We start from the raw sequence: 10566 nt of genomic DNA, 5'->3' as shown, positions 1-10566 counted from the left end.
CCCCCGAGAACAATGAGACCTGAGACCTCGGGAGCCTAGAGAGTACAGACAGACCCTGAGTGTGAGGATAAAGCACAGAAGGTGCAGGTCTAACAATGGTAAGCCAAAATCAGAAACCCCAGAAGAGAAAGATTAACAAGATGAAGAGTGAAATAACAATTTTGTTAGGAAGGAATAGAATAGTATCAAACAGAGTGAACAAGTAGTTTTGATAGAGGTTTTCAGCTTATATTGAGATCATGACTGTTGAAGATACTTATTTGAAGACAGTGAACATGAGCATCAGTAAACTAAGTTTGGAGGAGGAGGAGGAAGGGAGGCTCTTTATTTTCTTTCTGTTACTTGTTATAATAAAGCAGTTTCTGATACATTATAGTCAGGGTGATTATGAGAGTGGACGCTCACAAGGGTTTTTCTCTAAATATTTTGAGCCAGAAACAAGAGAATTATCTCCCAAAGATGAGCCAGGCACATCAAAATACAGAGGGCCTTGGCACAAGGGCTACAATGATATTCATTAAACAAACATTCATTGTCTATCATGGGCAAGTCCCTTCTTAGACACTGACAAACTGGAAAACAGAGAAGGGGATTTGGGAAAAACTGACTTAAATAATGTCATATCAAAATAGATCATGCAAAATTCCTGATAAACGCCCTTCCATCTACAGAGTCCAAAACAGGAATAAGTGGGTACCCTAAACAGGAGAAATGGAATGGAAGGGACAAGATAGTCATAGTAGATTCAATCAAGAATATGTGTTTTTTTAGTGCTTTGTAAGGTACTTTATCATCAAGGAATTAAGGTAACTATCAATAGGCAGGTTCACACAAGAAGTCTTGTCCTTATCTTTCCTGATTCCAGCATTTTCAGAATACCCTGAACAACCTCTCTCTCTCTCGACTAAATTGTCCTATAATTGTTGATAATATAACACGACCAATTTTTCAAAGTCCTGATTTAAGATGTCTATTTCAAGCATTATGCTTTAGTTGAAACTCCCCAAACTAACCACACTATTTTGCCTTCACTTATATGTGAAGAATATATGATTTTGTTTGGAATTCCTAGTGTGGCCATTCCCTCTGCCATTCTGTATCACAACTTTTCTGTGACAATAACTAAGATGCATATTAGCACAATGCCTGACACATAACAAGTGCTTTATAAGTGCTTATTGACTTAATAGATGAATCCTAGAGCATTGCTTGAGTCTCACAAAAATTAAGTGCCCAAAGTATCACAACTAAACATCACAGATAGGTCAGGAATCTGGGCAGCCAGGTGACGCAGTGGATAAAGTGTTGGACCTACAGTGAGGAAGACTGGAGTTTAAATCTGGCCTACAATATTTATTTATTATTTGTGAGATTCTGGGCAAATCACTTAATCCTGTTTGCCTCAGTTTCCTCATCTGAAAATGAGCTTGCAAAGGAAATGTCAAACTACTTCAGTTTCTTTGTCAAGAAAACTCCAAATAAGGTCATAAAAATTTGGACGTGACTAAAAATGACTGAACAACAAAAAAAAGCAAGAATCTATGTCTTCCTAAATCTCTGTCGCATCTGGTTCCTTCTTTCCTTTCACACCACAACCACTCTAAATCAGAGATCCCTCATCTTTCATGTGGACCATTGAAATAGTCTCCTAAATGGTCTTCCAGAATATAATCTCTCTTTTCTCTAAGCCACCAACAAAGAGATACCAAAAAGATACTCCTAAAGAAGAGGGACAATGGTCACTCTTCTGATCAAGAAAGCTCAGACTCCTTATTGCCTAAAAACTAAACAAAAATTTCTCTTTTATGATGCCCTTCACAAGCTGGTTCAAGACTAAATTTTCTAGATTTGGGTTTCCTCACATATTTTCTGATACAGCCAAATTGACCCACACATGACATTCTATTTCCCATCTCTAAGACTTCATATAGGTACTCATAATGAGTACTTAGCACTGAGAATGCAACTTTTCTTCCCTTTTGCTTCTTTTAAACTATATCTCCCTTTAACGTTCATATCAAAGGACTCTTCTTCCAAGAGAACTTTCCTGATTCTTCTAATTCTTAGTGTTACCAGAAGCAGCAACATGACTTTGTATTTCTTTTGTTTATAGTACACATTGTATTTACTCTTTAGTACCTACTCGCCCACTCCTATACTTAATCTAATTTGTATTCATCCTCATGGGAACCTCAAAAGGTGGCAACTACCTTGGGTTCTAGGATATCATGTTTATGGCTACATTAAAAAGTTTTGCTCACAATAAACAGTGTGTATGCTTTCCATTAACAATCAGCCAAGAAACACAATTAGCTCAAAGCAAAAGCATTTACTAAGACAGCATAGGAAGAACATAAGCACAAAACATTCCCTCCATAAATCTGGGGTGCATTCTTGCACAAATAGTGTCTGTGAGGAGAGTGTACTCAAATGTACAATATTACAATGATAATGAAGGAACACACATGATCAAGGTAACTTACAACTCCAGAGTTGCCTGGCCTCAGTGTCCTTTCTCTCCATCAGAGTGCTTGGAATGCTCTTTCACTAGGTACCAAGTCTCTTCTGGCACCAAAGGAATACTCTTCTCAAAGAAAATCTCTGTTTCTGACCCAGCTTTCTACTGAATATAAAGCAGGTTTAATTTTTTGCTGACATTCTTTGTCCCTCAAAGCAATCTCAAATTTCTCTGCATACATGTATGTCTGAAGAAGGTGAATCTTTGCTCTCTCAATTGGGCTTCAAACTCTGGAAATGACTCTAATTGTTGAATAGGTTTTCTGGGTCAGTAGATCATCTGCTAGTCACTATAGACTAAGGAGAGAGAAGAGAGAAACCCCTGCTTTCAGCAGGGATCACACTCAAAATGAGGTATCTCTGAACTCTACTGACCTTGGGCATGATCAATCACTGTTCACCAATAGCATTGCTTCCTTTGGACTGCATTAAAAAGAAGAGTTCATATTTCTAAAAGGATAACAGACTGCAGTACTTGTTAACACACTAACATCTCATTATCTGTGATTACATCCTATGACTACATCAAGTGAGAATAAGGGGGAACCAAATCCTCACTGTAGCATGTTTGTTATTTTTGCAATTTGTATTTTATCTGAGTAGTACTAACAGCTAGCATAGTCTAATGTCATATATTGGATGTTTAATAAACACTTGTTCAAACAAACTGAGTTTTGAACTTTCATAATTTTTATACTATCTAGACTAGAGATTATTAACTTAAGGTTCATGAACTTTAAAAAAAAGTTTTGATAACTGCATTTTAATATAATTGGTTTCCTTTGCAATGTTATATATTTTATTTTGTTTATTTAAAAACACTTTTCTGAGAAGAGGTGAAGAAGCTTCCTGAAGTTCTCAAAGGGGTACTTGACACAAAATAAAGGTTAAAATCCCCTGACTTAGACACATTGATAATTAAACCATTTAGCAAAACTTGAATGTAAAATTTAAAATATGCACAAAAACGCAAAGTACATGTAACAAGTAAGATCACCTACAGAGGTGAAAAGTTTAAATCATAGGTATTAAAACTTGGTGAGATGGAATCCATTATAAGAATGTCATTCTTAAAGGTTATCACTTATTCACAAAGAAGGCAACAAATAAAAGGTGTAAGGTGAAGGGGCATAGAAAAATATAATATATTAAGAAGATGCACTCATGTAAGGAATTCCAGGAAGCAAAGATGGGAAAATATGGTTGAGAGCATTTGGATAAAGATAAATGGAGACAAAAATAGAAGCAATATTGTCATTGGATAATATTATAAACCACCTGGAGAGGAGATAGATGGGGAGTTTGGGAAACAGATCACAAAACTGGCAGGGCGAGTATGTTGTTAGTAGCAGTGGGGTACTATGATTATTCAAACATCTGAAAGATCATCCTGTCTGCCAAAAGCAGAAGAGCAGATATGTTCAGTGGCTCAGCTTGAAACTGCTGATATTCTAGTTATTTCTGCTTTTTTCTCTCTTCTAAATCTTATGCATTCTAACTTTTGACCTAATTACACAACTGAACATTCATTCTCCAAAGTTACTAAAGATGTCAATTGCCTAGGTTAAATTTAAACTTCAAATGCTTAAAACTATGTTAAGACTTTTGGAATACCCTATGAGTGGGCATGTGTTTATTATATAAATATATATGTATATATGTGTGTGTGTGTGTTCATATAGTTACATGCATGTATTCTGTGTATATACAACTATTCTGTGAATATACAAATATCATGTTCCAAAATTTGTGAGTCTCCTGAACAACAGTGTTACCCAACTGTCTCTTGAAATCTTAAACTGAATGTTCCAGAGATGTCTTAAACTCAAAATATCCTACACAACTTCTTATGTTTTCCTACAAACCCTCCCCTCTTCCCTACTTTCTTTAAAAAAAAATTAAATCCTTACCTTCTATATTAGGATCAATAATATGTATTGGTTCCAAGGCAGAAAAATGACAAGAACTAGACAATGGGGTATAAATGACTTGCTCAGGGTCACACAGATAGGAAGTGTGTGCAACCAGAGTTGAGCCCAGGATCTCCCAACTTGGTTTTCAATCCATTGAGCCACCCAGCTATCCTCTCCTCCCTGCTCTCTTATTACCATTGAGGTCATCATCATTCTCCAGATCACCTAGGCTTACAACTTTGATATTTTCTTGACCCATGACTCCCACACACCCCATATATCTAATCTATTCCCAAGACTTGCCACTTTTAACTTCAGAAGATCTTTTTCTATACATGCCCTTTATTCGACTAACACAATCATCATTCTGGTTCAGGTCCTGATTACATCTCATCTACACCATTGCTATGTTTTCTAACTGATTTTCCTGTCTCAGATCTCTCCCAACTCCAAAACATCCTTGACAAAACTGACAAAGTTTTCTTCCTAAAGTATGGGTCTGATCATATTTCCCCCTGCTCAAAAAATTCCATTGACTCCTTATTACCTCCAAGATTAATATTTGGCAGTTAAAGTTCTTCACAATTAGGTCCCATCCTTCCTTTCTAGTTAATTTTCATTTTACTAACCATGCACAATACAATTCTGCCATAGTGGCTTACTTGCTGTTCCCTACACATAGAAGTGTCTCTGCCATCTCCAATCTCCCTGTGTTTACACAGGCTTTTCTTCACATTTGGAATGCCTTGCCTTCTTATCTCTACCTCTCAGAACCCCTGATCATTTCAAGTTCAAATCTTCATGACTTCATCAGAAGTCATTTTCTCATCTTCTAAGATGCTAGTCTGTCTCTCTAAAGCCTATCTTCCATCTAATCTATCTGTATCTTTTATGAAGTGAGTTATTTATACATTGTCTTTTCCACAAAGTAAGCTGAGGACAGCTACATTTAAAAATCTTTTTTTATCTTCCCAATGCTTAGCATGGTATTTAGAATATAAAAGGGCATGAAATAAATACTTATCAATTGACTGATTTCTTGATTTATCTTTAAAAAATCTATTCTACAGAAGGTTGAGGAACTAATCAGGGGAAATGCTATTCTGGACTGATTCTCAACAACAAATATGATCCAGTTGCTAGTGGTGGAAAGGATGGGAACCTAGAGGGAAATAATGGGAATTGCATCTTGGACACTGTGATTGAGAAGAACTGGAAATCTTGGCATATTTTGACTTTGCTTTGGTTTTGTTTTTTAAGAATGTGTCTCCCTATCTTCCTCTCTTGATCACTAGTCCCACACTTCCAACTGCCTGTCAAATATTTCTAACTAGGTGTTCTGTTGGCATATAAAATTCAAGAAGTCCAAATTAGAATTGTTATTTCCCCCTTCTTAATCTTTCCTACCTAATTCTCAAATTTCTGTTGAATGCCCCACAAGTAACTTAATTCATTGTTGGAGTGTCATCCCCCATTCATCTCTTTTCCTCATCCTACTCTCTCAACCCCTCGCCAATTAGTAGCTAAGGTTTAGGTCCTCATCATCTTTCACCTGGATTACAAAAAAAATATTTTAATGTTGGTCTCTCTTCTAAACTATCTATTCTCTACATGGCTACCAAAATCATCTCCTCGAAGCATAAGTTTAACCACATCACTACCCATGGTCAAAAGCATTCAGTAACTCTTCACCACCTCATCTCAGTTTGGCATTTAAACCCTCTTCAAAATCTGATAGCAACTTACCTTTCCTGATTTATATTTTATTATTGCTCTTCATTTACTCTGTGTTCCAGTATAATTCACCCACTAGCAGCTCCAAGGATTCAATATCCTATCTCCAGAAATTTGCACATGAATTCTCCAAGTTTAGAATTAACTGCTTTTTCATCTGTACTTTTCTGACTCCTTATCTTTCTTCAGGGCTCACCTCAGACCTCACCTCCAATGCCCTCTGTGAAGCCCTTCTTTGATTTATCTTAGTTGCCAGTATGAATTTCCACTTATTTTCAGTATGCATGTTATTCCCAGGAATGTGTAAGTTTCTTGAGGATAGGCACTGTCTTTTTTTTTTGTCTTTGTATCCCTAGTTCTTAGTGCAATGCCTTGCCCCTAGTATAGACTTAATTAGTACTTGTTGAATTAAAAAGAAAAAATTGAACAATAATATTAGATATTGCCCTTAGGCTGGGTAGACAACACACCTTTCATGAAGGGCGCAGCTGCCATTTTATCCATGATCTTCTGGGTTGTGTTGGAGATTGGTGTGTAAGCAACCACTAAGTCAGAGTCATTAAACTTATCTACTCGACCCAGGGGCATGGGAGACAGTTCAGAAAAGTGATTAACTTGATTATATTTTGAAAAGAGGAACAAATACAATAATAGAAGTAAGGAGATGAGCCATTCCTACAAAGCACAAGGGAAAACATTTTTTTAAAAATTTGACTATAGTCATTAACAAATAGTACAATCAAACATCTTTTTAGTGGATCCCAACCTTTTTCCAGGATGAGTGCACCTTTTCAAAATAAAAAAAAATTATTAAATCCTACTTCATTCCCACCACATAAGAGTAGACTCATAGATTTAGAACTAGAGGGTACCTCAGAAGTATTCTTATATAACTTCTTAATTGAAAATTGAAGAAATTGAGGCATGAATGGTTAAACAACTTTCCTAAGGTCACACTGGTAAGTAAGCAAAGGCAAGACTTAAAACAAACATTCATTTCTGTCATATTATATTGCTTTTGTTTATTATAGTATATAGTAAAACTCTATTGATAAGGAATATAAATGATGGGGCAAAGCTAATTTATGTTAGCTTTCAGGAACACTTTTGTAGTCAAGTTTTGACAAAGGGATTTGGGAAAAGGATTGACCTTAATTCTCAAATTTGTCCTTCCATTTCTTTGAAAAGAAGTAGTTGTAGGAAAAGGAGATGTGAGAACACAGGGAAAGCAGGAAGAAATAACTAGAAAGCTGAGCATGGAAGAGGCAGCATGCTGAGAGAAGTTATGATAGTCTACCAGAAGATTTGGACTGATACTGTACTTCAGTCCAATGGAAATGCCTGAGCCCTGGTCCCTGGGGACCTCTTCTATGTCTAAGAAAAACTAGTTTCTCTCTCCTCCAGTAAGTGTGGTGGCTAACTTGTCTCTTCCTTAATTGTTATTTGAATTTAAATGTACATTACCTGCTGTAAATTACAGCTATCCAGCTAAAGTGCTAAGCTCCATATGTTTGTTATTTAAAGATTACAAATTTAAAAAGTTAAGAGAGAAAACGTTTTCTTTGTTCTAGGGACAAGAAAAAAGTTTTTGGTCATTAGGAGCTGATCTGAGGGATGAAACAGTTGGGTCAAAAATGGGAAAGATGTATTAGATTATACAAGCCTGACATATTAATTCAGGATTCAACTATTGCTAGAAAAATAGCAGGCTGCAAGGAATGAGTGAGGGTATTTTCATTTTCAATCTGGACTTGGAAGGAAAGATTTGCCCCTTGAGACAGAAACAAATTGAAAGTTACATCTTGCCAGCATATTGGCAGCACAAGTTGTCCTGCCAACTTGTGTCATCTGATGCCTATACATTAGAAAAATGTGTATTTTATTAATTATAACAGCTCCTATATGGATTTTTAAAATAACCATATATGTGTGTATGATTTCATACAAAGCAACATGGTATAGTGGATAGGGCATTAGACCTGGAGTCAGCAAGATCCAAGTTTGAATCCTGCCCCAGATACTTAAAAGTTGTGTGACACTTGGGCAAGCCATCAAACATCTTTGTGCCTCAGTTTCCTCAAATGCTAAAAATAAGATTGGACTCAATGGCCTCTCAGGTCTCTTTTAACTCTAAATCTATGATCCAATGAGTTATTCAATATACAGAGGATATATTTGCTGATTTGTTATACTGAGTCATGATGCATATTTTCTTGAAGCTTAAAAAAAAGGATGAAAATGACAATGCTTAATGTACATGTAGATTCTTGGATTCCTTACCACTCCCTCCCCAAAATACAGTAGGCACCCTCCACCAACAGGTTGGGATCTACCAATCTACTTATTTAATATATGAGCTTAACTGTGGACTAGGCACTTGTACATAAAAGTTAATTTGGAAAGAAACATCATTTTTTTGCTTTCATAGAGCTAAGGCAAAGTACTCTGATACAAACATAGTACAGAAAAGTAACAAAAGATCAAGAACATACAGTATAATATTTTTGTTACAAGCAAGAAAGTAATCTAATCAGAAGCATGGCTTCCATTTGTCTTCTTTTCTTTTCTTTCTACCCATCATCAATTTTCATTAGTTCCTTACTATATATTCTTTGAAATGTACCAACCATTAGCAATAACTCAACTAAGACTTTACTGACACTGAAAATATGGAATCTGTTTTAATACAAGTGCCAAAATATTTGAATTGTATAATAAACTCTCTAATATTGGCTTGGAAAGAGAATCCTGTTGCCTTTGAAATATTCTACCAGGAAGTGGACTGCTGCATTTTTTTTTTCACTTGAAAACTATTTGTTTCTGCAGAAACAATAGAGATCTTTGAAACAAAGACAAGAACCTGCTCCTAAAATTTCAATAGTATATCAATGGTCTAAAGTTCAGCAGTGTGCTTAATTAGTCACTGTGCTTGGTCATTCACAGCCCATAAATTAAAAATCACTTCCTATTTTAAAAATTCGTGATTTTAGAAAGGTCATTTTAAAAAATCTTACATTCTCAGTTTCTGCTAGTCAATATCATCATGCACCTTTCTCATTTGCTTAATTCTCACTGTCTTAAATAAATTGATAAATGACTACCATTTTTACTGCAGACCTCTAAGTGTTAAGACTTTGCTAAATGGAAAATTATGACATTCTGATGTTTGATAGATGAATAATTTGTAGGACTGTTCTTGTTACTCTACAAATGTAAGGGTTTAATTTTTCAGAGATTAAGTATCCTTAAATAGTAGTAATTTAATTTTGTTCCAAGACATTCATAATTACAGCACAACCAAAATCAAACAATCTAGTATTACTTAATAGAAACAGAGTTCGTGGAGAGTAGTATAAAAAGGAAAATGATTCATACAACCTACAAGGAGCACATATTCATATTTTAAAGATAAGTAGAAACAGATTTTGAACTATACCAATAAGCTTTCTCTTTTCATCCTCCATTTTTTAAGAAAGTTTGTATACAGTAGAGCTTTAGTTTGCTGACACACACTTATCCGTCTCTCACTCATTTTTGCCTGTTTGTTGAGAAAGAGAAAGAAAAGAGAAAGTAAATGGAATGGAATGTGGCCTGGGGGAAAATGTTATGCCAAACAAAAAAACCCTCTAACAGAAAACAATTCCATGAGTAAATCTTTTCCTAGAAGAAAATAATTGCTCTCTATCTTTTGTAAGCTATCTTTCACAACCTCAGAAAAGGGAGGAGGGACTTTTCTGAATGCTTCTTAGATAGCATTAATATCATTTTCCCTCAAAGAACTTTTTAATGTGGGTAATTGTGCCTAGTGAAAAAAAAGTGGCCAGAATTTTTTCACCCAGTTACACTGAAGTTATGTTTTTCATTTTCTGCTTTATCACTTTTATTAAAAATAAAACAAAACTGAAGTATGCAAGATGATGGAAGCTTTTGATTAAGGAAAAGAAAATAACCTTGCAGGAATGAAATAATGTTTCATTGTTGTTTCTAGCCTCACATTATTTCCTCTGGGAGAAAATTTTCACTTTGTAGGGAGTACTAACTTAAAAAGTTTAAGTGACCATTTATTAAATTATTGCTATAGTGTAATATTAATAGCTAGTACTTTGAGCTCTAGGAGAGCTAATGATCCTACCCTGTCACATATAAGCATTAGGCAAAAATATATTCAAATAAACACTAAAATCATGAAAAAAATTAATAAAATAATAGTAATTATTTTCCATCTTAACAGACCTACTTCTACTCAGTAATTCTTTTTTCTTTGTACACTGATAAAAATTCCAGAGCAGAAATCATAAAGCCTCCATATCATATTACCCAAGAAATCTCAGAGGAAGTCACGTCAGCTAGAAATAACAACTATAACTATGTAATAATAATAACAAAAATGTATTTATTTTCT

The 10566-nt window shown here is 35.1% G+C and overlaps 1 protein-coding gene across 1 annotated transcript in view; it reads right to left on the bottom strand.

The window, feature by feature from the left end:
* Nucleotides 1-9696, bottom strand: part of LOC123246223 (ATP-binding cassette sub-family A member 10-like) — a 129161-nt gene extending 119465 nt beyond the window's left edge. Inside the window, exons 1-2 of the mRNA XM_044675154.1 lie at nt 9601-9696; nt 6635-6839 (exon numbers count right to left, since the gene is read on the bottom strand). Coding sequence (XP_044531089.1) covers nt 6635-6839; nt 9601-9696 — 301 coding nt within the window. The remainder of the gene's footprint in view (nt 1-6634; nt 6840-9600) is intronic.
* Nucleotides 9697-10566: the final 870 nt, after the last annotated feature.

Source organism: Gracilinanus agilis, chromosome 4 (assembly GCF_016433145.1).
Source record: "Gracilinanus agilis isolate LMUSP501 chromosome 4, AgileGrace, whole genome shotgun sequence".
In the NCBI taxonomy this organism is placed as follows: domain Eukaryota; kingdom Metazoa; phylum Chordata; class Mammalia; order Didelphimorphia; family Didelphidae; genus Gracilinanus; species Gracilinanus agilis.
This window is presented reverse-complemented; position numbering and strand designations above follow the sequence as displayed.